General features: G+C 38.2%; 1 protein-coding gene across 1 annotated transcript; it reads right to left on the bottom strand.

Moving 5' to 3' along the window:
• Positions 1–2,233: 2,233 nt before the first annotated feature.
• Positions 2,234–27,506, bottom strand: SGTB (small glutamine rich tetratricopeptide repeat containing beta). The gene is made up of 11 exons (XM_006762411.2): positions 27,331–27,506; positions 26,081–26,202; positions 22,293–22,396; positions 20,482–20,551; positions 18,202–18,301; positions 11,820–11,924; positions 7,702–7,840; positions 7,535–7,597; positions 5,478–5,515; positions 4,967–5,050; positions 2,234–3,632 (listed from the first exon to the last, which is right to left on the bottom strand). Exons 2-11 carry the CDS (start codon positions 26,178–26,180, stop codon positions 3,521–3,523), a joined length of 915 nt encoding a protein of 304 aa, XP_006762474.1. The 5' UTR covers positions 26,181–26,202; positions 27,331–27,506; the 3' UTR covers positions 2,234–3,520.
• Between the last annotated feature and the right edge of the window lie 10 nt (positions 27,507–27,516).

Raw genomic sequence — 27,516 nt, 5'->3', positions numbered from 1 at the left:
TGCACTGGGCCTCTAGTATATATATATATATGTAATTGCTTAAATGTAAGAGTACATTAAGTCAAATACAATAATTGTTTTTTCTTAAATGCATAATTATTTATTGCCATGACAGATTGGTCCAAAATGAAGGCTATATTCGAAGTGAGATTTGCCCCTTAAATTGGAGTAATAATTAGTGAAATGTCTGTACAAGATAAAGTGTAAAATATCTCTTCCAAAATGAATAAGATAGATTAAATGATAAATAAGACTTTATAGCCACTGCACTGGGTACGTCCATGGTTTTTCAAGCATCTTCTCATGATCAAACCTTCAGTTTCACTCTGTTTCAAATTTAAAAAGTAGCATATAATGGGTCACTTGGAATCTGCTATATAATTTGATTTGATTACAAAGTCTCTTTTTACAAGCAATAGCCTAGACACAGATTGTTCATTCTTTAAATAAAAGATAATCTTACTTTAAAAAGGATCTGTTTAAACCACATTATAAAAATTAGATAAACAATTTGTTACATTAAATGAAAATGTCATTTGCATAAAAAAGATACTTTAGGTTTTACATAGCATCATAGCTACAGCTACTACAATGAAATGTGGTTAATGTAAGCAGTTATTCCGAAGTAGATTGTATATAAATATTTACCTTAATGCCCTGTTTCAGATAAGCAAGAATAAAATATTCTGGGCATTTCTTACAATCTTAAGAGTAGCTAGCACAATCCAACTACACACAACTTTCTTGAAATGCAGTGATTCCAAAATGAGGAAGATACTTGAGCAAAAATGGCTTGAATCAGATGGAAATCCAGGTGAGGGAACTGCTATCATTTAGACTGAATTTGGTATGGGTAGTATATTAGCAAAGAAACAATCTAGGAGGTAAAAAGGAATAAATACACCAAGTCCAATTACTTATTGTAAATAATCTCCACAGCAGATATTAGCAAATCAAGACATAGATGTAAAGGGTTCTGCTTATAATATGTCTAATATTGGTATCAGATTAATAGGTATGTAAAATGAGTTGTGAGGTACTTTCTCCTTTTCTATTTTCTAGAAGATTGTGTAGCTTGATATTATTTCTCCCTTAACTTTTTGATAGAATTCCCCACTGAAATAAATTGGGACTGGAGCTTTCTTTTCTAGAAAGTATCTGTTTCTTCAGTGAGCTTTCGCTATCTTACAAAAAAAATTTTTTAAGTTAATATTGTTGAATATATAGACCTAAAGTTGGTTGTAGTATTTTCTAATGATCCTGTGGTATTTTCTAAGTCTGCATTGATATCCCCTCCTTCACCCCTGACATTGTTGATTTGTGTGTTCTCTATTTCCCTAGTCAGTGAGCTAGAGGCTTACTAGTTTATCAATCTGAAAGCATTTTTTTAATCCTCACCCAAGGAGCGAGGATATTTTTCCATTGATTTTTTTTTTTTTTTTAGCAAGAGGGGAAGAAGAGAGAGAAGCATCGATGTGAGAGAGACACATTAATGTTGCCTGCCTGGTTGCTTCCTGCACATGGCCCGACATGGGCAGGGATCGAACCTGCAACCCAGGTACGTGCCCTTTACCAGGAATCAAACCCAGGACCCTCTGGTGCAGCGGTCGTCAACCGGTGGGCCGCGGACCACTGGTGGTCTGTGAGGTCCAAAAGGTTGGCAACTGCTGCTCTGGTGCACAGGCCAGCACTCTAACCACTGAACGCACCAGCCAGGGCTGAAAGCATTTTTAATGCACTCAAAATAGCTATGCTAGAAACTTTTTCTTACTCAACACTGGATAACAGTGACTGATTTTTAATTAAGGATCAGCTTTGCTTTCTTTTCATCAATGTCATCATATTCATATAATTAGTCCTTCATTCTGTATAATCCTTGGACACTAGGAGCTGAATTTATGAAAAATTATATTAGTTTAGATGGAATAGAGGAGATTTAATTCAGAGGGTCTAAAACTTAAGTCCTTCTCTTCTCTGGACAGACCTATAGGTTCATTTAAGTCTTCATTGTGGCCTAAGCCCAGAGTGGGGTTTAGGTATTTGCTGGTTAAACTGAGGAGAAATCTCTAACCTCGTACTGTTTAAAATGGTGCTTCCTGGGCCTTTTTACAGGACCTATTAAATAAAAATTGAAAGTGTGGTCCTGAATCTGCATTTTCAGCAAATAAACCAGGTGACTCTTACAGTGAAACTATAGAACCACTAGTCTAATCTCACAAAGGGAAAGAGAGAAAAAGGTTTTTAAACTTTATTCTCTTTTGAGGAGAATAGTTCTAATAATGCCCTGACTATTATCAGTATTACTAATTTAATATTACATTCTTTTGCAGTTTTTTCTCACAACACTTGCAACACCATGTGTCTGCCCAACTTTACCTATTTCATAATTAACAAACAAAAGAAATTCCAGTTAGAACAGCCTCCTCCATCACTAGAGTTAGAGCCGTGCCATTAATACCAAACAATGCCACTTCTCTCCACTAATATGTATTCTAATTTAAATGTAATATTTTATATCCCCTATTATGTTTAAGTTGCATCAAATTAAGTTAAGCATAAAAGCAACATGCCAAACCAAATCATAGCAGAGGATTACACGAACAAGCACTGTTAATGACAGATGCTTTCTGTATTCTATCAAATAATTACTGAGGTGTTTTTTTAAAAAAAAACAGTGTTTATGGGCACATAATTAAATGCCACTTAGGAAATCCTTAACTTAAGAGCCAAGCCATTGGCTTATTTAAATGTAGGTATATTTGAGAGTTTTCATGGTAAGGTCACCACTGGGGAAGTTGTGCTAGTTAAACTGAAGAGTTATACAACTGGCCTAACCAGTACCATTAAGGATTTCTAAGTGTATTTTATTATGTACATAGTATAATTAGCCATGCTAAGGTTATAAATACCAAACTACAGGCAAGATGAGTTAAAAACTAGGCAAAAACCTGAGCATCCTACCTACCTTCACTTTCTATACATTCACAGCATCTCTTCTTTTTTTTTCAAACAACCCTTCCACCAAATTCTGCTTTCTACCAGCTCTGATGCCTCCCTGCCACCCATTAAAATGAGCAGCATTAAAGACAGTGCTGGCTCCTGTGATATATATTCATCACTGATGGCATTCTCGAGGCTAAACCTAGATATCAAAGTTCTCTCCAGACGTGCTGCTCGTTGGCAAGCACGTTGCTCTTAACCCAGCATGTGAAACCTTTCCTCTTGGTCATCTTCCCTCTCAGAAAGTTTGCTGAAGGGAATTGGGAGCCAGAGCACTCACCAGTAAACAGCCTTACTGCTGTTAAGTCTAGCATACAGATAGGACGACGAGGATGTGAAGATGAAACCCTGTTGAGTGACCATGTACAAAGGAGTCACATGACAGTGAAGTCTGTTTGTGATAAACCTATTGTCTACACAGATGTATTCTGTAGGGTTTTTGTTTTTGTTTTTTGGCCACTATCTACAGCAAACACTTCAGAGCAGTAACCGTTTCCAGTCTAGAATCCCTGATCGAGAGTCAGGAGTGGTCTTCCGTGCTGCTGCTGAATGACCTGCTCCGGATGTGATTTCTCAGTTGCTCTATGAGTTCAGGGTTCTGCTGCTGTATCTGCTGAGCAAACTGCTGTCCCCTGGAAGGGAAAGGGCAAAGTGGTGTGAATTAGGGAATTCCCAGTCACACAATACCCATAAACACGGACTGCAAAGGATGTGGGTGCTACTCAAAGGGAAGTTCTAGAAAGACAAGTTTTAGAATCACAACTGTAGTATCTGCAAGTTTACCACAGCCTCCATATAGCATTATTAAAAGGCACTGTTCTTTATAGGGAGCAAAACACCCAAGCCAAAAAGGTCCTGGATTGGGGGAGTACACCCCCCTCTAGTGCCTAACCACGAATAAACAAAGGGTCCAAAAGTATGTGCTTTTACTGTGTGTGCTCAAACATATTACAAGGTATTTGCTCTTGTAGTCAAGTCTTCCCTATGACAGGATGGTATACCCATGTGGGGATGTGTATAGAAGTCACTGAATAGAACTAATTTTTTAAAAGTTAGAGAAATTTAATACGATTCCTGATGTGTGACCCGCAATTGGGAGCGTTAGACATTGCTGTAATCATGCCACTTAAAGATCATTCTGAAAATGCAATGTTGCAAATGGGGTCACATGGCCATGACTACAAAACAGTAATTGATACTTGTGGCTTCGGGTAAAATCTGCAGTGACGGCATCACACAGATTCAAGGAGCAGACTATTTTAAGCACTTGGTGGAAGTGAAGAAACAAGGTGATGCAAGAAGTTCCTCTAGTGATGGCATGCACTGAAGAATTTGGATAAAATTCTGTCCTAGATTGTCTGAACATTGATATATATGTAAAATTTGATTTTTAAATATATATGTTTACCTAAGTCAATGCAGATTTTGAGTAGCTACTTGACTTCTATCTCCATCCTTGAGTAGCTACTCAAATCTGCTGAAAAATGCTTTCTTGAGTGGATTCCTACCCTTCAGTCTGAAAATCCCAACTTATGAACTACTTTTAAATTTAATAACTAGTGAGGCCACTGATACTAACAGTAAATGATAAAAATTCAAAAGGAAAGCCTCTGCCTCCACCAGCTTCTCAGTGGTTAGAGTCATCAGCCCAAGGACCAAAGGGCTGTGGGTCTGATCCCCAGTCAAGGACACATAAGTCTGTTACAGGCTTGATTCCCCAGGTCAGGCTGCATGCGGAAGGCATCTAATCAACATTAGTGTTTCTTTCTCTCCCTCCTCCCTCCCTTCCACTCTCTCTAAAAATCAATGGAAAAATGTCTTAGGGAGAGGATTGGGAAAAAAAAGTCCTGATCCCCTCACTCTAGAGACAAACTATAAAACATAAAGTACTTTTAAATACTTTCTAACTACAGAAAAACTGTAAGACAAACAGTTTTTTACTATTTCTATTTCAAGTAGCACTTACGCTTGGATGAGGCTAGACAGGTCAGTTAGGCCCCCAACTCCAGCAGCAGGTCCCCCAATGGCATTTGTCATCATTCCTGACATTCTAGAGTAGGCAAGAGGTAAATCACTGGATTGGCATATAGTCTTAACAAGGAGGATACTGGCCAAGGAAAAGAATTAAATATACCCACCAAACTTTTTAAACGGGGCCAGTTCACCGTCCCTCAGACCGTTGGAGGGCCGGACTATAGTTTAAAAAAAAAACTATGAACAAATTCCTATGCACACTGCACATATCTTATTTTGAAGTAAAAAAACAAAACGGGAACAAATACAATATTTGTATTTGCATGTGGCCCGCAAGCCGTAGTTTGAGGGCCCCTGATGTAGAGCATTAGGCTAAATGTGTGTGACTTTAAGTGCCAATTACTGGCAGTCTCTGTAGTTTTTTTCATTTGGGAGCTGATGTGCTCAAATTAGGAGCTTGCAAGTAGAAGGGGGAAATGTAGATGCTTGTTCTATATACTTACAGCTGTTGAACTTGAGGATTCTGCATTAAACTTGCTGCCTGGAATTCAAAAATGGCATCTCCCATTAAAGGTAGTTAATATTTAGGGATCTTTAACAAAGATTTCTTTTAAAAAAAACACAGAAAAATGAAAGCTAAACCCATGTGGGTACTAACATTCTGTATAGTTTTAGTGTGCTACATAAAGTGAATGGGAAAATTAAAAAGGTACTAGAAAATGATGGCATTTAAAATACTTTGCAAGGGTAGAAAGACTACAAACATGATAAACTACAGATAAAAGCTTATTGCTACTGATCAGATCAATAATGCCAAATGGAGAAATAGGAACTTGAAAAGTATAAAGCATCTCCTACTCTTCACTTCAAAAGAGTACTGTAAGACATGTGACCTGATTCCATGGGCTTAATAGCTTCCACTCTTGCCATGCTATGGGGGAGGGAAGTTATATTTATACACACATATACATTAAAACTACATTTTGAAAGCATAAACAATTTTTTTGCCTCAAATTTTTAGTCAACAATATTCACGTAAATTTTTAATTGAGCCTAAATCTGTGTAGACAGTAGTAACTCCAATAGCTGTCCCCCCAAATCCTCCTTTAATCTCTATCAACCTGACCCTTTTTAGAATGTCACACAAAGTGTTTTTAAGCTCCACCTTCTGCACCTCCTGTATGATAGTCTCACACCTCACTTCAAGCATCTTGAGGGATAAGCTGAATTGGAAACTGAAATCCATTTTCACATCCTATTATAATAGCATAACCTGAGGCCTAGATATGAGTAACAATGCTCAAAAATGTCACAAAACCTATAAAGAGACATACATTTACTAGTTAGGTAGCAAGACCATCTTAAATTTGGCCTCAATCCTGAGACTCAAGAGTTATTGAATTACTTACAAGTCACTTCAACAGTATTTTTCTAGTAATAAAAGCAAGTGGTGGCTTTCCCAACACCTCATTTAGGATCAGTGATTAAAAGACAACTACTGTCTACAAAGACTTCAACTAACAATTTTAAACTACCAATTGCGACAAACCTACCAATTTGTTCAAAAAGACTTTTTTATCTCACTAGGAATGCACCATCTGTATTTCAATTCAGCTGAAGATGTAGTGGATGCAAGACATTTTTTGAAGGAAACAAAGAAGTATTACTGCCTTCAAGGGGCATAGCATCTAGTAGTCTAGTTCTCAGCCAGAAGTATACAGTCACCCAAGGAGCTTTATATACCCAGGTAACATCCTGGATGCACTAAACCAGAGTTTATATATACCAGAGCATGTGTGTTTTCAAAAAGATCTATAAGTGATATTGTTGGTTTGAAGAATGGAGTTTATATATGAACTAGAAGCCCAGTGCATGAAATTCATGCATGGGGAGGGATGGGGGTCCCTCAGCCTGGCCTGCACCCTCTCGCAATCTAGGACTGCTGGCTCCTAAATGCTCATCTGCCTGCCTGCCTGATCGCCCCTAACCACCTCTACCTCAGCCCCTGCTGCTGGGGCTCTGTCCGGAAAGACGTCCGGAAGGTTGTTCGGCTGTCCAGTCTAATTAGCATATTACACTTTTATTATTATAGGTTATACTAAAAAGTCAAATTAAAATAAAAAGGAAGCAGACAATGTTGAAAGGAGAGCATAGGGCACCACAATAACCAAATCCTCAGAACTCAGTTACTAGATATCTTCCTAGGGCCATTTTCTTGTAAGAGTGGTCTTCACCCTTTTGTAAATTTGCAGATCCATGTGCCAATCTAATGAAACATATGGTTCTCACCCTAAAAAAATGCACATAGCCACTTGTACACAAGTTTTCATATACAATTTCAGGGAATCCATTGGTTTTCTGAAGTCCATCCATGGCTTTCTCACAAACAGATAGATACACAGGCAGGTTAAAAATCTCAGCCATAGCATTACATCACCATCCTATTACCACCACCACCTCCGCCGCTACAAAAGCTCCCTTATTTGTTTCTAAAATGTGTTAGAACTATATTGCTTCATGAAAAACAGAGCCAGCAAAGCAGAAAAGGAAATATACTTACCATACTAATGAAGGCTGGATTATTTATTAAGCTAGTCATGTCAAAGCTCAATCCAGTTCCTGTCTGTAAAAGAATTATATATGAGGATTACTCTAACCACTATAATCTGATTACAATAAATTGTGAATGACAGAAAATATTTCACTCATTCAGCATTAATAACTTACAGGACTGGATACCTCCCTTAACTTCTGTTCTGCTATTTTCAGATTTGACTTATAGGAATCATTTTCAGGGTCAAGATCTAATGCCTTTTGATAACTTGTAACTGCTTCTTCAAATTTATTCATGGCAGTGAGGGCCAGCCTGAAAAGAATAAAGTATATGGTTATAAAATATATAGTTAAAGAATATCAAGATATCACAAACGTAGTCAAACAGCTGTCTTGATATTCAACTAGAATCCAAATTACACTTAATGTATTCATTATACTATGGTTCACAGGAGTATCATTAAAATTCCTTCTATTTCCAAGATTCTGTAAGTCTGGATTCTCCATTCTGCTTGCTGACAATCTTGGCTAGCTTGTATTAACCATGAACTTAATGCTTAGGAATGAACCTTACCTACCCCCTTCCATATGTGAAATAACTTGCTTTATGAATGATTAAACTCCACATAGATGTGAGCTAACTACCCGTCCTGTGGTCACGTAACACCATGGTGTTGAACTCATTTTAGGACTCTGAACTAGATTTGTGCTTCAGAAATCTCTTCCTATGTTCTAGCAGAGACAGAGTCACAATAAATATCAATTCACCTTAAAAAATAAAAATAGGCTGTGGGGCACTCCTGAACAAGATATGTTAGTTGTTAGATAAAATTAGCATCCTTTAAGACATTATAACCCCAGTCACAGATTTAGTTATTTAATTTTTGTTTTCCTCCACCTAGTTAGAATGTATTTATTGGAAAACTACTTCAGAACTACACAATAATGGTATAAATGGAGATATAGTATTGAGGTTTTTGTTTTTAACAAACTAAGTCAGCTGGCTTACCTCACAGACTTCCAACCTGGATAAAATACTGTGCCTAACCACAGAAAAATTCTCAGACCCTAATTAGTTTTCTACCAGTCAACCTGAAAGATGCTTCATCAAAGTCCTCAGTTAATCAACAGTCAATAAATATTTACTGAAGCCCTACTGTGCACCAGACACTATTTTATAATCCACAATGAAAGAAGGTAAAGTTCTTGAATTTAAGAAAATGTCATTCTACTTAGGGAAAGCAAACAATAAATATGCAAAGAAAAAAGAGTAATATTAAGAAAATGAATAGGGCAGCTGCTCAAAGGCAGCCACACTAAGAAGACCTGAATGATGAGAAGAAAGCAGGCATATGAAAATCAGGGAGTAGCATGCTAAATAGAAACAGCAGTAGACACAAAGGCCTGGGAACCAAGCCAGCGAGTGAGGTATGCTCCAGGAACAGGACAAAGGCTGATGAGGAGAGAGCACAGAAAGCAGTGTGGAAAGAGGTGATGTCAGGGAGTAATCAGGTGCCAGATAATATAGAACTAGGGTTTGGAGTCTGGATTTTATTCTAGTTGCAGTGGAGCGACATGATCTGATTTATGCTTTGGAAAGCTCTCTCTGGCTTTTTTGCAGAGGATCAACATGGGGTGTTAGTTGGGGGGGATAGAGGAGCAGAGAAACCAGTTAGGAAGCTGCTGTGGTAGCCCAGGTAAGAGATATCAATTTGGACTAGTGCTATAAACAAGGTAGCAATCAATGCTTCAATTTAAGACGTGTATGTGGAAACTAGAATTAACAGGACTTGCTGATAGATGTGTCAAGTATAGTAAGAATAAAGGATGACTCCTATGCTTGACCCAAGCACTGGTAGGTGAACGATGGTAACATTTCCTGAAATGGGAAAGATTAAAGAAGGGAATAAGAGTCCTGTTTGGGACATGTTAAATTTAAAATGCCTATCTATAATAATAAAAGCATAATATGCTAATTAGACCGGACAGCCAAATGACCTTCTAGACATCATTCCCGACGTCTTTTGGCAGGGGCTGAGGCAGAGGCAGTTAGGGCTGATCAGGCAGGCAGGCGAGAGGTTAGGGGTGATGAGGCAGGCAGGCAGAGGCAGTTAGGGGCAATCAGGCAGGCAGGCGAGTGGTTAGGGGAGATCAGGCAGGCAGGCGAGCAGTTACAGGGATTAGGCAGGCAGGTGAGCGGTTAGGGGGGATCAGGCAGGCAGGTGAGCTGTCAGGGGCGATCAGGCAGGCGAGGGGTTAGGAGCCAGCAGTCCCAGATTGCAAAAGGGATGTCTGACTGCTGATTATCCCCTGAGGGGTCCTGGATTGCAAGAGGGTGCAGGCCAGGCTGAGGGAGTCCCCCCACCACCCTGTGCATGAATTTCGTGCACCAGCCCTCTAGTTAAACATATAAACAGATGAAAAGAAGTTAATATGATATGGAATTCAGACATATAACTTAAAATATACAGTAAATTAAGAGATCCATCAACATATGGAGTTGATTCTCATTATTCAGAGTAGTTACGCTCTATAAAGTCCCCACAAACACTGATTTAAGAAATACTAAACAATCATTCCTAGGGGAAACACAGGGTTAAGTTCCTGTGAGGTTTTGGTCACAACATTCTCATCAAATGTTCGATACATGATCTTCTTTTATATGTGATTCTGCTTAAAGAAACCTTATTTAGTATATATTATTAATTCATTAGCATCATACTGACAGCCAACAGCACTAACTCATGCCTGAACAAAACTTATCTAGCGTGTATGTTTTCTGAAAGGCAAATTACAGCCTTCTTGCACTTAGGAACCCTTTTCAACACTTCAGTCTATGTTTGGGTCCATTGTAAACAGGGAAATCAACAACAAAAGACACAAAAATGCAAAAAATATAGCATTAAATAAACTGCAAAAAGGACACTTGTTTACAGCATGAGAATTGAAACAAAAAGGCAGAGTATGGCCCTATGCACCTCAGCTGAAACCTTGCACATCAGTGACTCAAATTTTTCACCACACTGAATGAACACAAAAGCACAGTGACTTGATTTGGGGGTTATCAAAAATTTTTTAGCAAGTAGGTGAATTCATAAATACAGAACCCATGAATAATTAATATAGACTTTAAGTGGAATTTAAAGGCATCAGGATGAAAACAAAAGAGAGAATAGACAGACAACAGCCTCAGAGGAGAGGACAGAGCTCTGAAGTGCACCATTAGAGTTGGCAGAAAAGGAAGGTGCAGTAAGGGCGACTGGGAAAGAACAGTAAAGTAGAAGGAAAACCAAGATGTGTGGCGTCACAGAAACCCAGAGTATGAAGTGTTTCAAAACAAGCTAATCATGCAATATACTAAAAGGTGGGTAGGTGAGGATACAGAATTGCCCTTTGGCCTTTGCACAATATGAACAATTGGTCACCTCGAATAGAGCTCTCAGTTGAGTGATATAGATAAATGCCCTATCAGAATGAGCTAACGAGAAAATGAGAGATGAGGAAGATGAGGTAGGAAGTGCAGACTGCTATCAGGGGCTTTGTAGAGAAAGGAACTGACAAATGACGCAGCTGTGTGCAAGGATGGTTCCAATGGATGATTCTCTGACGATTTCACACGCAGTTATTATCGCTGTTACAGACAGGAAAACTAGTGCTGCCAAAGATAAAGCAGATGATTACAAATGTAAAGCCCTAGAGAAGGTACAAAGCGATGAGATCTAAAGCATGCATGAAGGCACCAGTCTTAGATAAGAACCCTTCCATTTTAACAGGAGAAAAGGCAGTCTGTGTAGATACAAATGCAGGTAGATCAGTGGATTTGGCAGCAGGAAGAAGAGCTATTTTTCTTCTAAATGCACCCATTTTCTCAATGAAGTATAAAGTAATATCATCAGCTAAGAGTACCATGGAGGATGGAGAGAAAATTTGAAGAGAGAAGAGTAGGTGTGAAGCACTCAACTCAGAGTGATAAGGTGCGCTTAGAAGGAAGTATGTATTAGGACTGTCTGCCCCAAAATACTGGGTGCTCATGAGATCTGTGTCTTCAACATGAAGTGAGTCGACTCATTATGGTTATATGATTTTCTCCACTAACCAACCATTCTTCATACATCTTCAATCATCTCTCGCCCAAGTCACAGAAACTGCAGTCATTTCCTCACTCAGTGTTATATTTATCTTCTTGTAAGTTGAGAAGATGCAATATTAAGCAGGAAATTCAAAATCAAGCCAGTAAGAACAGCATATCTGATACAACTTGGTGCTACTTTGAACGTTCTCCCAGAACTTACCCCATTCTCCCATAGGCCTTGCTGTACTTTGAATCAATTGCTATTGCCTTTTCACAATCCTTTATTGCATCTGTGTAGTGACCTAATTTACTCTGAGCAGCAGCCCTAAGGGAAAAAGAAGAGATTTTTTTTGTTATAAGCATTCTTCAAGACACTAATTTAGATTTTCAGATGCTAATACAACATTTTCCTTGTCCCAATTTGTATATCACTCCCAGAAAACATCTAAATCAAACTGTCTTAAGAAAATTCCATAATCAAATGAAAAAATACGCAGAAACAAAATTCAGAGAAATTATGAAAGTTGCCTTTCACTGGTCGCTTTGCTATAGAAAAGACAAAATATGCAAGCCATACAACTGATCTACCTACTTACTGCCTTTTTAATTTGCCCAAACAGAAAACTGAGAATGCTAGGACATTTGGGATTACTAAGAAGGCACACAGAGTGACTGACTGCTGTGAATGGCTATTCAGAGTGTTGTGCTGTTAAATGATCACTATACTAGCAACATTAAGATCACTGGACAAGTCTAAATTGAAAATCCCAATTTAACCATATGCCTAAGTCTGGCTGTAAATTAAGGACGGCAATGTATTCCATCTACTTAGATGGAACATGTATTCCAGAACAATTAAGGACTTTTTAATCCCAGTTTATCTCTAGCAGACTTTCTGGAATAAAGTCTGGGACCTGACAATGTAACGAAGCCCCTCACTACCCCTCCACACAATCCTGAGAGTGGGCAGCTCTGTTTCCCTAGTGGAGCACTGACTTCAGTCCTCCGGGCCATAATAAACAGGCAGCATGTCTGTTCAACATGCATGTCCTTCAAACTGGAAAGTTCCCAAATGTCTCCTGTCCTGCATCCTACTTCCATCCCATTCGTTCTCCAGACTAAATATTTCTACTTTATTCATTCAACTAATATCTCTATTGAGGGCTCACTAAGGCACAGACACTTTTCTAGGCATAATAGAGCAGTAATTAAAATAATACTCCTGCCCTCAATCATGCTTAGATCCCTGGGTTGAGTCCAATTCCCTGTCAACCTTTCTTTTTACAGTATGCTTGAGACCCTTACTTCTAAAACTAAGATTATAAAATTGTGGGGGAGGGAATAAACAGTCTCCTTTGCTTCAGTTAAAAAAAAAATTATGTGTGAAAATACAGAATTCAACAAACCTGTTTTGTTAGGTAATGTGGAAAAGAGGTATAGCTATTTGACTGAATACTCGATGCAAGCTAATAGTGTGATGAGGATGACCATAAAAAGAAGAGATATAAAGTGTATCACTTTCACATAATTAGAAAGAAAGAAAATGAAGTAAAAATAACACAATCAACACAATAAAACACACACACACACACAAAGTGGGGGTAGGAAAAGAAGCCAAAAAAATAAGATAGCAGAAAACAATTCAAACACATAAGTAATCACAAAGTTACCTAGATGAAAATAGGATTCTCAAGTTGTATACTTAAGAAATCACTTAAAACATAATCAGCCCAGCCAGCAAGGCTCAGTGGCTGAACATCAACCTGTGAACCAAGAGGTCAGTTTGATTCCTGGTCAGGGCACATGCCTGGATTGCAGCCTCAATCCCCAGTGTAGGGCTTGAGGGGGCAGCCAATCAATGATTCTCTCTCATCAGTGATGTTCCTATCTCTGCCTTTCCCTTCCTCTCTGGAATCAATAAAAAAAATATTTTTAAAAAAACACATAATCACACATAAGTTGAAGTTTAAAGAAGATAGAAAAAGAAAATCAGGCAAACTGAAAACCTAGCAAAAGAAAACTGGCATAGAAACAATACCAAACATAAGGCAAAGAGCATCATTAAGGATAGAGTCATTATTTATTGATCATCCTTTTTTGTTTAATTTTAAGGGAAACATTTACATGGCTCAGAAGTCAAACCTGAAGAGTCTTTCATCCTATAGAGGATTGGTGGGAACAGGGTAGATGGGATAGAAAAGGGAATGAGACATCAGAAAGGATGAAAAAGAAACCTTCATACTGAATAAAACAGAAATCAATTATTCTAACTGGATATTTAGAAAAAGAATTCAAGGAACGTTCAAGCACAGTTCTTGGAGTGTATATCCTTTAGTGAGATATATTCTAAGGACAAAAATAATTTCAAAGAAATTCTGAAGTTTACTTAGACTTACTAGTGTTATAGTATTGGTGTAATACCAACTGAAGGATAGAGCTGATGAGTAAAGATACTGAGGAGTTGGAAAACAGGGATTTTGTTCGGGAGAAGAGAGATACACATGTAAAATGGGAGAAGTAAGGAAGAATCTCTGTGACACTGAAATGTAAATTGAAGTTATCTGTGTAAATTGATGACTTAAAAAAAAAAACCTTCATATTTCCTAGCTCTGTCCACTGAAAGGACCTAGAAGCAATAACATTTCAGTAGCAATGGTCACATCTTACAACCAGGTCTTGGTTTCTAAACACCATTCTCTGTTAAAAGGAACAGGGGCTACTTGTAGAAACAGCTGAGCTCACATCTAGGGCAGTTTAAAGGAGCTCCCACTAGCCAAATATGGGAGAAAATAACAATTACGATGATTTATTATAACACACCAATTAGTGAATTTTTAAAAATTCACAAGTCTACAATTATGCTCAGAAAGTTAGGGGAGGGGAATGAGAAAGAAAGTGGAAAGGGGAGAAAGGTTAAGAAAACTCTTCTTTACAGACATATATGAGGAAATAGTATATATACAAACACATATATAAAACATGCTGCCATGTGACTGCTTCACATTAGAAGTCTTCAAGTTGAGGCAATTCTTCCCTCTAAAATTCACTGAATCAATTCAACTCAAACTTGTTGAACATCTATCACATGTTAAACCCTGAACTCAAAACCAGGCAGATATACAGAAATGGAAAAAATATATCTGTCTTTCAATCTTTCCCTGTTTAATAGAGAAATAGACATGTAAATAAATAAATAGTATGAGGAATACAATGGAAGTATCAAAGGAAGAGAGAACATGGAAAGGTGTGGTTAACCCTACGCAAAGCTGTCTAGTAGAACTCCCATGATAGCAAAGTTCTTTGTCTGTGCTAGACAGTACAGTAATGCCTAGCCACATGTGACTAAAGAGTACTTAAGATAAGCTAGTGCAATTTTATTTTATTAATTTTTACCTTATTTTATTAATTTTAATTAATTTACATTTTGAACAGCTGCACGTGGCTAGGAGCTACCATATTGGACAGTATCACTCCAGTGGATGTGGCAGGAAAGGGCACAGGGGCATGGTCAGGAGGTTGCGGACAGAAGAAATTAAGAAAGTCTTCCCAAGAGAAGCAATCCCTACCAGGGTCTTGAAGAATGACTAGCAGTTTACCAATTAGATAAGGCAGGAAATATTCTAGGCAGAGGAAGGAGTACATAAAAGCATGGAGAGATGTCCTAACATGGTATGTTTTTAGTCAGTAAATTTCATATTACATGTGCATAGAGCGTACAGAGAAGAGGAAGAGGAGAGGAAGAAAAGTAGAGCTAATAAAGTTAAAAGAAAAAAACCGCCCAGATTATAAAAGATCTTATGTATCATGTTGAGGAGCTTAAATTCAATCATGAAAGTATTTAGAACTAGTGAACAGAAAGGAAGAATTAGATGATTAACTTCACATTTTAGAAAGATCCTTTGGGCAGAAGACGGGAGTGGGGAGTGCAAGTTGAAACTGTAAGCCACTCGTCTAGCAAAAGTTAATTGCCTGGACTAAGGAGCAGTGATGGAAAAGGAGGGGGGAACAAATGAGCTATTGGGGAGGTAAAAGGGAAACAGCAGAAGATGCTGGCCTTAGATACTGATAACGAAACAAGGACTAAAGCCGTAAGAGTCAGACCCAGAAAGGAGAGTGGGTGGAAGAGAGAAGAAGATGACTTCCAATCTTGATAGCTTTAGCTTCAGATCACCAACTGCAAGCTAGGATGAAAGCAGATTTGTGCGGCTCACAAAGAAAGACCTCTGAGGCCGGAAAAGGGAATAGGAGTCAGGCTACATCTGAATCTCCTGTGAGATGAAGCCAAACATGCCAGTGTCTGGACTGAATAACAATGTGGTCTGGGCTGTCTGCCCCTGCTGTCTGGTTATCAGGGCATAACTAATGAAATTCCAGCATAACGCTACAGTCAGTCACCATGTTTGCAGGCAACCTTGCTTTCTTTAGCCTGTTAGAGCAAGAGCATGAGTTATTTGCATTCTATTTTTATGAAAAATAAGGCAGAAAAATCACATTTCCCATACTACAGAGGAGGGCAAATGTAGGCTTACAGTTGTTTGTATGGAAAATAATACAATAATTAATAAATAGCAATACCAGAATAAACTCTGTGTTTTGGGTACTCACAACTGTAAACCTACTTTCCCCACCCTGTATTTATTATGCATAAATAAATTATACCCAAAACCTGTTCCTACAACTAGGAATTAGATTGTTTCTGAGAGAAACATATATTGAAAGCCTAGACAGTGATGGCGAACCAATGATACGCGTGTCAGAGGTGACACGCGAACTCATTTTTTGGTTGATTTTTCTTTGTTAAATGGCATTTAAATATATAAAATAAATATCAAAAATATAAGTCTTTGTTTTACTATGGTTGCAAATATCAAAAAATTTCTATATGTGACACGGCACCAGAGTTAAGCTAGGGTTTTTCAAAATGCTGACACGCCGAGCTCAAAAGGTTCGCCATCACGGACCTAGGACTATGCTAGGGACTTTATATTACTTCTCCTCACAACTACTATTATCTCTATTTTACAAGGAAATGAGGCTCAAAAAGGGTAAGTGGCTGCCCAAGGTCACATAGCTAGTAAGTGGCCAAACTGAGATGCAACTCCAAATTTAACAAACCAAGTACAAATCCTAGTGAACCTAATGACTAGAAGGTGCTTAAGCTCTGTTATAAAAAGTTTCAGATTGGTTAAAACGGTCATACCAGGATAGTAGCACACGCCGCATGCAGCTATACAAAATTAAATGAACTAAACATTAAAAATTTAGTTTCTCAATTGCACTAGCCACATTATGAGTACTCAAGAGCAACTCTTGCTAGTAGCTACTGTAGTGGACAATGCATATAGAGAACATTGTCATCATTGCGGAAACTTCTATTTGGACTTCAATATTTAAAACAGAGTAACTTAGTGCAGGGAATTCATTACACGGCTGATAGAAGAGCTGAGGTACCAAACAGGAGGCTGTGCAGCAATCCGGAGACTAGCAGTAACAGGAAGCCGTTACTTCCTAAAACAGAGGATGAACGGCAGAGCCCAAAAACCCAGCATCACCTGGTAAAAGCTGGGATAGCAGGGACCCTGGGTGGGATCTAGACACGAGGATGAGAAGCAGCCCCTGCTGGATAAACACCCTGATGTCAAAAGACGGGAAGAAATACAACTTCTCCCTTCCTTCTGCCCTCCAGGCTCCTGCCAGCACCTCTCATAGCTGAGCCCAGCCCAAACTCAGGGGACAAAGGAGCCTGAAAAAGGCAGCCTATAGGAGACAGGCCTCTCTTTAAAAGGCAGAACAAGGAAAGAAAGAAAGAAGTGTGAGGGCACACAGGGAAGGTGTGGCACAGGTACAAAAAGATCATTCAGATTAAAAAGGAAACCACAAATGGCCAACGTTTGAACAATGTCCAACCTCCGCAATAATTAAATATAAATTACAACAATTACTATGAAAATAAAAATATTAAATAACAATAAAGGTGTAGTAAAAACATGTACACTCATACAATCCTAGGAGAGGGAATTAATTTTCAGAATATTTTCAAAGAAATTGGAATAACTTTGTAATTTGCATCAACAATTTTTAAATGTTTATGTTGTTAGACTTCCTGAGTGAATTTTCAAGGATAAATCCAAAGTCTAAAAAAAAATAATAATAATTTCAGAAAGATGTTTATTGCAGCTTTATAATATTGGGGGACAGGAAAAAACCGCAATGTCTCCCAGTAGGTCAACAGTTAAGTAAATTAAGATACATTATCCATTTGGTAAAAGAATACAGTGTTTGCCACCACAATGATAGGTGCCAGAAATATAAAAAAGATGAAGAGGTAATAATACACTAATTTATGTCAACTTAAATAATATTTATGACAGATTTCAATAAAAGAATAATGATCTGCTTAGTGAATAAAGCTGAATCTAAAATTGATAACACACCAAACAAAATATGCCAAAAGGTTAGTAACAGAGGTTGCTTTAATGGAAAGTGTATGAGTTTGAGGTTTGTTGTTTTCCTTCTTTATCCATAAGTTTTATAGTTTTCCTTCAGAGCTATTAATGCAAATGCTTTAGAGCTGTAAGCCTGTCACAATTATGCCAGTTTACCTGTTGCAGTAATAAACCGCATTATTTGGATCCAGTTCTATTGCCTGTGTGTAACAATCCACTGCAGCAGAATAATTTTCTTCTTTCATGTGGTTATTGCCTAAAATAAAGTAATCAGTAGGTACAGTAAGACAATATACGGGAAAATGTAAAGTCTGAAAGATAAATTTTAATCACAGAAACTCCAATAATATGAAAGTGATCGACATGATTTTTCAGTAACATAGGAAATAAATTTTATATTGTACAATAGAGTTGATATGCCTCAGTCTTCAGTGTGTTTGAATGATTTCAATAATGTGGAGTCTTAATAAAATTAGTATTTGTACCGGTATATCTTATAAAATTTAGGCTTCAATAAGTGAGTAAATGCAACAATTATGATTACCTCAGGAAAAAATTTAATATATTCCCACCTTCCTTATCTTCATCTCTTCCCTTCCTTTGGAGCCACCCCATCTTAATGCAGCACCCTCCTCAATTGTCACCTCAATCTAGACCTGGCAGTCTGCTCCTTCCCTGTCAAAACGTCCATCTGCTGAGCAGCCAAGCCCTCACCACCGCTGTGTGGGTAAGCTGTAAAGCTAATCATGCTAATATGTTACGGGCAGATAATACTTTTGTATGCTATCTCCTCCAGACACAGATTCGTTTGAAAAGGAGCTTAGTAGACATTAATTTCTAGAAAGACAAAATTTCAGATACATGGCCAGCCCACAGGGTTCTGATTTTCAGGAAGAACGTCTGCAGATACACCAGGAATAATTTAGCTGGGTTAACAATGGGATTTCTTGTGGCTGTCTTTTGTATTCCGTTAAAGAGAAAAAAGATCTGATTCTTAAAAAATTAAAAATTTTAAAACACTAGGAGAAAGGATTTACATCCCAAAAGGCCCTATTATTCCTCCAGCTGTCTCTAAACCAGAAGTTCTCCTACTAGGTTTGTTTTTTAATAGATCATTAGCTAATTAATGGGAGAAGGAGGAGTGGATTTTTGTTTGTTTTTTTGTTCTTTGCAGGAACAGAGACAGGAAGATTAAATTAAATGCAGGTAGACAAAAGCACTTAAAATCATAAAAAGTTACTGCAAATTAAGTCAGAAGTGAATACAGAGTGGCTGTTAATGGGTGCACAGTTTCTTGGGAGGGCAATAAAAATGTTCTATAATTATGGTGATGGCTACACAACTCTGTGAATCTGCTAGAAACCAATGAATTTATATACTTTAAAGGAGTAAATTGCAATGGTATGTGAATTATAACTCAATAAGGCTTTTTTTTTAAGTTAAGAAAATTAATTTTCTCCCCACACCCAAAAAGAAATGGATATAATGCTTTTAAAGCAGCTAAGAAGAATACACAGCTTTTATGATTAAGTAAGACGTTAACTACATTAGCTGAGGTACTTAAAGAAATTTGCTTCTTCCATGTAAAAGATTTACATTTTCTGAGTTATTTGGATGGCCTTGTTTCCATTGGAACTTTTTGTCTTGGGATGGTGTTTTATTATCATTACATTATTATTATTATTATTAAAACCTATTGTATGTCTTTTCCTCTAAACCACCTCAAATGTATAGATACAATAATATACATATACTACATGTATAAATACCTTTATACATATTGATGAAAACGCTTCAAGTTACAAAATATGTAATATGCAAAACTTAAGACACAAATGATGAATTTTGTGAAGATAAATATCACTAAGCATTGCACAGCACTTTATAGTTACATGGCACTCTCCTATAAAATTGTCTCCGTTAATTATCAAAACAACCCTATCAAATATGCCAATATTTCTGTGATGTGTCAGGGAATAACAACAAAGAACTCTTCTTAATTTCATCTGCTCTTTCTGTCGCTCTTCAGAAGCAAAGCACACAAAAATATTTGAAAGCAATTTTCAGGAAGGTACCAGTTGGCTAGAAGAAAAATTTTAAAAAACTCAAAAACACTAAATATACGAAAGTGAAAATAATACTGACAATTATCTTCATCTCTTTGATTAAGCATAAAGAAGAACTTGGGATCCTAGAGGATACACAAAGACAGTTACAAGTGAGGACCCTTAAGTTATTTGTTTTGCATGTTTTTTATACAACAGATCTGGTTCTCTTGAAACAAGCCACAAACCGTTCTATACTTTTAGATTTCTTCTCTATCACTTTCATTTCTCTTACACAGTATTAGCCAGAATCTTATCCATTGATAGAGTCACATTATCCAGAGTTTCAGAAAGTTTTACCAAGTAAATAATTTTTCTATGAAATATTTACCTTCATCTTTTAATTGGTCAGCTTTTCCCACATCTCCAGGTACTGAGTTTGAGAGAGGCTGAATGTCATTCTGAAATAAATAAAAATTTAATATACTTCCACTTAGCTACATTAGGAGTCATCCAATAGAACAATAACTAATGTAATAATGGACTGATTTACCCATTTCACAGTAAATCATCTGTAATTCCACATCATGAAATCTAATACCTAAATGATAGTGTTAGCAAGAACAGGGGAAAGCCTTTACTTTTATTAGGAGAAAGAATATGTGGAATTTTTCTAGAAGATAATGGGCAACTGTGAATCGAAATTTTGTTTTTTACTTGCTTTCCCTATACCCAGAAATCCTACTTCATGGACATAAAATGGAATCAGTATATGAAAAATAGGAATAGAAATATGTTCAAGGGATTGCTTATATTAGTGAAAATTCTGAAATATAATATTTAATATCCTAAGAGATATCTTAGTAAGCCAAATTCACAGTTTACCAACAAAAGTATTTATTATAAGACCCTATTATTTAAATATGTGCACACACATACACACAGTCTAAAAAACAAAGACTGGAAGGGTACACACAAAAGGTTAACAGTTGTAATATTGGGAGATAAAAGTTTCAGTCTCTTCTTTATGTCTTTCCATATTGTCCAACTTTTTTTAGAACAATGAGTATATATTAATTTTACCATAAGATACAAACAGTATAAAATCCCTGTTTTTAGCATCTACTGTCATCCTCAAACTCCCTTTGCATTAAAAAGATTTAAAGCAAAGGCAGTTTGAACTAAATGAAAATTTACAAATATCTTGAGTGACATTGGGAACACACACATTTTCCATTTTTAAATGATCTTCAGGTTTTCTCCCCAGTTCCCCATTCTGTACTGAAGATTGAGCACAGAGCTAGAAAAACAAAAGTTCATGAGGCACCAAAATGTAATGAAAAAATGGGATGTCACTGTGGGCCTCAAACTCACTAAACTTAAACTTTTTCAGACAATCTTATGGCCCATGTTTCCTGAAGAGGCCAGAAACCAGAGACACTTGTGAGAAGGAGGAATCAGAAAAATTGGGTTTCAATCTTAATTTTGCACATTGACCCTGAACCTTTCCCTGTTTTATTTTATTTATTATTTTACCTTTCCCTGTTTTAAAGAGCCCATCAATGGCCAAACTTGATTACATCTGCTTCAAAATGATGATTCAATTTCTGATGAATCTATTTCTATGCGGTTACCTCCTAAACATTAAACCTTTTGTTTTCAGCCGAAACCGGTTTGGCTCAGTGGATAGAGCGTCGGCCTGCGGACTGAAAGGTCCCAAGTTCGATTCCGGTCAAGGGCATGTACCTGGGTTGTGGGCACACCCCCAGTAGGAGGTGAGAGATGTTTCTCTCTCATCGATGTTTCCAACTCTCTATCTCTCTCCCTTTCTCTCTGTAAAAAATCAATAAAATATATATTTTTAAACCTTTTGTTTTCAACTTATAATCCATGTTTTAGGAGAATGTCAATTCAGATGTCAGAAATCTAAAAATGCTCTGATACTGTAAAGGACTTAAAAAGTCAACCAAGATGTATTAAATATAAAAGAAGGCGAGAGGATGAGAATAACTACTAATATGAAAATCTAAAGCACATTAAAAGAATTATGCTGTAGGTCACAAGTCATATCCATGTGGACTGTCTTATACCCAGAAAGAAGTTAGTTACTTATAGGCCTGACCCCTCATATGTGAACAAATCCAACATAATACTATAGTCGAACTTAACTCAGATACTAATGAGAAGGCAATGACAGCTTACCTTACAGAAGGAATTTGTGAACATTTCTGTCAGAGGTTGTGAAACTGCTAGATGTGTATCTTCTGGGCTGATTTTAAAAACTGTCTCCAAGCACTGAATTGCAACTTGAGACAAATTTTAACAGTGAAAAAAAAAAAAGGTTAGCAAACTAAAAAAGAAACAATCTTTTTTTTTTTGTAGAAATCTGCACTCTATTGCCATCTGTGGTAATTCAGCCTTTATGATCATAGACCATAAGGTTGAGCTGAATAGAGATTTCTGTTTATAGACCAGCAATTGAGGGAAGGCAACTTGATTTCTTATTCCTCACTTAAGAAAAACGTTACTTAGAATATAATTCTCAATATATCTATTACATCATATTTTATTGAAGCAAGTCATTATCTGCTTTTGGTGTATAACCCAGGTACAGACTGGGTGGGGAGACATGGTGGGCACTTATACTAGAAAGGAAGTCTGCTGTTGTATGACAAGACACCTCAAACAACATTTGTAAAGGATGTGGACTTAATGCTGTGGGCAAATGGAGAGCTATTAGAGAATTTAGTTAGGAGAATAACATAACTGGATTTGTGTTCAGAACTGAAGTCTGGTAGGAAGGTTGAGAATGGATTAGAGAGGGAAGGAAGCTAAGAGAAAAAAATGAAAGCAAAAAACCAGTGGGTTCCCACATAAATGGTCTAAACCAGTCAGGGGTCTGAACTAGGGCAGTAACAGTGAAGAAAGCATATCCTGTCCTCTCTAGAAGTACCCACTGAGGGGAATGGAGGCAGATTCCTATCCTTCTAGTGCTCTTGTTTAAAAAGGAATGCTCTCCTGGCTTAACAAGAATGTGGCCAAAATGTCAAGTGTACTTCCAGACAGTGTGGAATAGATTCACTTAGATTTGTGCATGACTTTTAAATGATACGTTATATATTAACTGTGGTCCTGAGAAAATTATCTATCAAGAAAAAAGCATTATTACTTTTACTACCCACAGAAATAATCTCCTTAGGAAAGGGACTGAATAAGGAAGTTATTAAGTTACCAACTACAAAATGTCAAAGTGTCTTTTAGATAGAAAATACTAGTAATCTACTGTTTACCTATCCCTCAACCCCCCCCCCTTTTTACTTCTGCCAAGCAGTTGTTCTTTTTGTTGTTGTTGTTTTAAAGAGAGGAAAGGAGAGAGAGAAAGACAGAGAAACAGAGACTTCGATTTGTTATTTATACATTCATGGGGTGATTCCTGTATGTGCCCTGAGTGGGGATGGAACCCACAACCTTGGCATATTGGGACCACGTTCTAACCAACTGAGCTACTTGGCCAGGACCCAAGCAGTTGTTCTTACACTTCAATTGTACTCGCACTAAAAACATTGGGCCATGCCCTGGCCTGTTTGGCTCAGTGATTAGAGCATCAGCCCTCTGACCAAAGGGTCTTGGGTTAGATTCCCAGTCAAGGCACATGTAAGAGGGAACCAATCAATGTGTCTCTCTCACATTGATCTCTCTCTCTCTCTCTCTTTCTCTCTCTCTCTCTCTCTCTCTCTCTCTCTCTCTGAATTTAAAGTGGGACTAGTCAGCAAGGTTGTATTTTGCTCCATTAAAGAGTAGATGAAGAACTGGATTTAAACAAGGTTGGGTTTTGCAAGGAAGGGAGGGATATACAAGAGTGTGATTATAATGATCAACTATAGAATTTAAATTGGGTAAGAAGAGGGATGTGAAAAAGTAAGGGGTCAAGAGATTGGAGGCCTTGGTAAGGTAGAAGAATTGTTTGGGGAGGGATTCAAGAGGGAATGAGCTGGCAAGACAAGCAATCGTGGTCAAATGAAATTATTAAGATAGAGATTATGGAGGGAATGCCAAGGTGGTGAAGTTCAGGGAAGAGTTCCTCAGCCGTGGCACTACTGACATTTTGAACTAGAGAATTCTTTGTTGTTGGAGGCCATCCTGTGTGTTGTAGCAGCATCCAGGGCCTCTCTCCACTCAGTGCCAGTGATACCGACTCCGCAGTTGTGACAGTAAAAAATATCTCCAGACATTGTAAAACCACCCTGAGTTGAGAACTACTGGTCGAGGGACTGACCAAGGAAGTGAGTAGTTGAAATCAAATCACTGGAGGAAAGAAGGTCAAGAAACTGAGAGCCAAGGGAACTGCAAGAATCAGCTGTGAGCATATTGCAAATGCCAAGAATGAAGACAGGAGTAGTGCTAGAGAGAGTGACAGTGAGCAGGAGCCACCACCCTCAAAACGTGAAGTAGTTGTCAGGAGATGGCAACCATTAGGAGGAGTGGGTGACAAACTAAGGAAAGGCTCAAAGCCAAGAATATACCAGCTCATTGTGGAGGTAAAGCTGGTACCAGAACTTAAGCTTCTTTTCTAAGGCTTTTTTAAATGTCTAGAAGGTGGGCAGACATCTCCACATGATCTCATATACAATAAAATTAGACTCACAGAATCAAAAATAGGGGTTGGTCAAAAACAATTGGCACCATTTCCGGGTGCCATGTATAAGAAACAGCTGAAGGCACATAATTTTGGCTGAACACCATTCTAAAAATAGGATACAGCATCCTGTTTTTTTGTGTGTTTTTTTAAACTGAATTTTCCTTCTGGCCCTTAAAAGTATGATACTGCCTTTGATCAGAGAAGAAACATCTTTTAGTAAATGACTGCATTTACCTGTTTGCTACAGAGCAGCCATAACCAACATCCTCCTTAGGTAACCAGTCACCTTCCCTTCACATACTCTAACCAACCTTAATGTTAAATGGACTGATTGCAACGTTCTCCAACTGTGTCACCTGCTTCCCTCACTGCCACCTGGAAAAACATCATCCCACCGACTGCAAGCAGTTTTAGAGCAAACGCCCAATTTTCATCCCCACCTCCTAAACGCATATTCACAAGGGAAGTGCTCGTTAAAATTAATAGATGTGTCCCCCTTTATAGGAGAAACAGCTTCAAGATGGGAAATTCAAATCGTGCTGTTATTTATATTCTCCCAAATGCACTGTCTCATTGCAATAATTAAGTCTCTAGTCTAGGCCATAAGGAAGCTGGGCTCATTGACCCTCCACAAGCCCATGTGCAGAATTCTGCCTTGTTATGGTTCTACTAAATGTACATTCATAATGGAGAAACATGAAGCAGAAAAGATGCTGTCAAGGAAGCATGTGATGCTATCCTGCAAGTCCTGCTCAATTGAACAGATTACCGAATCTACTATTTAAAGCTCACAGAGAACAAGAGTACAGTCCTCTCAACCCAAGTCCCCAAATAGGAAGTTGTCAGAGAATAATATGATATAATTATTAGACTTTTACAAGGTGCTTTCATAATGACTAAGGTATTTTCATTGATTCTCAACTCAATGCTTTCCTATAAAGAAGAAGATACAACAAGATCTTTGAGGAGGAACCAGGATTTAAATCTCAGCTCTGCTACATGTTAGCTGTGTTCTGTTACTTAACCTGGCTTCCTTTATTTATCTGTTAATTGGGGGTAATACTAATTTAGCAGGCACTGTGAAGAAAACTTCCCTACAATAGGAATAGCATAGTTCTGACATATAATAGCTGTTCGGTAAATAAACAACAGTCCTCTTATCTTATTAATGAAAACAAACAACACAAGCCTCAGAGAATGGAAACTCATGATTACCTTAGGTTAGGTCTCTCTTCTGGAAAGGTAACAAACTATTTTGATTTTGTTATAATAGGTCAGAAAGCCAGGCTTACAGCTATTTTAGTTTTTATTTATAATTATAATACAAATGAACATAAAAACAGCTGCCTACCTTCCAAACTTTCTTGTTCATCTGAAGTATAAGCATCCATCTGACTTTGTTCCCGTAAGAAACGAATAACTGCATAAACTAGGTGCTTGATAGATGACATTTTTTAAGTTTCAGTACTTTTCCTTGTTAAGAAAAAGGAAAACACTGAACTAAGATATTTTAAAGAATCAGCCGGAAAGGTTATAAACGACAAAGGTTATAAATGACACTGAAAGTAAAAAGCAAAAACTAAAATCTGTATTACCTTCACTCCTTTCTGTCTTTAAAGAGTCAGGTGAGCATAAAGTGTTCTTATGGTCATGCATTATATATTTTTCTTTATATCTTGCAAAAACATAAATCTCAAAAAAGTAAAGTTTTCCTCAAAACATGTATAACATTAAGCTTTGACTCTCACTGAATATCTCACAATATCTTACCAGTATGCATGGTACAGACAGAAATAAGGATTGGGGTAGAGCTACAGGGGTAGAAATCCCCCCCAAAGGCCTCAGGACTCAGTGGAGGGAGGTTTTATACTGCTGACTCAGAAGCTGATCCACGCTAAGCACCTTCCTCTATTCCATGAGATTTTAAAATGTATACATAATTTACACTCCGCCTACTTTTGTAGGCTGGGACAGGTATTTGATGAAGTATAATAACGAGAGGTTTTCAATCACTGAGTGCCATTCTTAATAAAAAATGGCATTCGTATTTAATCACCAGACATGTCAGGAAATCATTGCCCAAGTCGGTGGATACTATACACCGACCAGTGCTCTCTGCAGTAGCTGTGCTCTCGTGGACAAGCTGGAAGCTCTGGGTCGTGTTCATTCACATGGAATACTATCGCATCCAAACAGTGGCGCAGGGCCAGCCGGCATTAATGGCTTATTTCCTCTGAATCGCATCGTCCATCTGCTCCCCGGTCCCTAATTCAAAGCCAGGGTGTGGTACCCACCGCTAGGATGTTTATTTGTGTGCTTGTTTTAAAAGCGAGCCCCGCCTCTAGGCCGTGGGGTTGCAAGTACTAAAAAAGGCCCCAGGGCAGAAGATGAGAAAAGAATGGGGGGGAAAGGGGGTGCAGAGAGGAATGGAAATGTCCAACCTCTTCCAGGCTTCTCCTCATCCTCCCCAGAGCACCGGCACCTCCTCCTTCCTCCCTTCGGTACCCGGCCCGCCTCCGCCCTGACCGATGCTGCAGGGTGCGCGGCGCAGGCCCCGTCCGGGCGGCGGGAGAGCACCCTTCCCAGACAGAAGCCTCTTACCGGATGGAGGATGCGGGACCGTGGCAGCGGGCCCGCGGTGTCGGTCAGTGGGTCAGTCAGCGGGTCCGTCCGCCCCTCGTCCACGGGGCTTGAGCCTGGCTCCCGATCGCAGCTCTGCCAGCGGCAGCCCCAACTTCCCCGCCAAACAGGCCCCCGCCGCCCACCAGGGTGTGCGCCCCCCGCCGC

This window comes from Myotis davidii, unplaced genomic scaffold (assembly GCF_000327345.1).
Source record: "Myotis davidii unplaced genomic scaffold, ASM32734v1 scaffold135, whole genome shotgun sequence".
In the NCBI taxonomy this organism is placed as follows: Eukaryota; Metazoa; Chordata; class Mammalia; order Chiroptera; family Vespertilionidae; genus Myotis; species Myotis davidii.
Note: the sequence above shows the minus strand (reverse complement) of the source record. Positions and strands in the feature narration are given on the sequence as shown.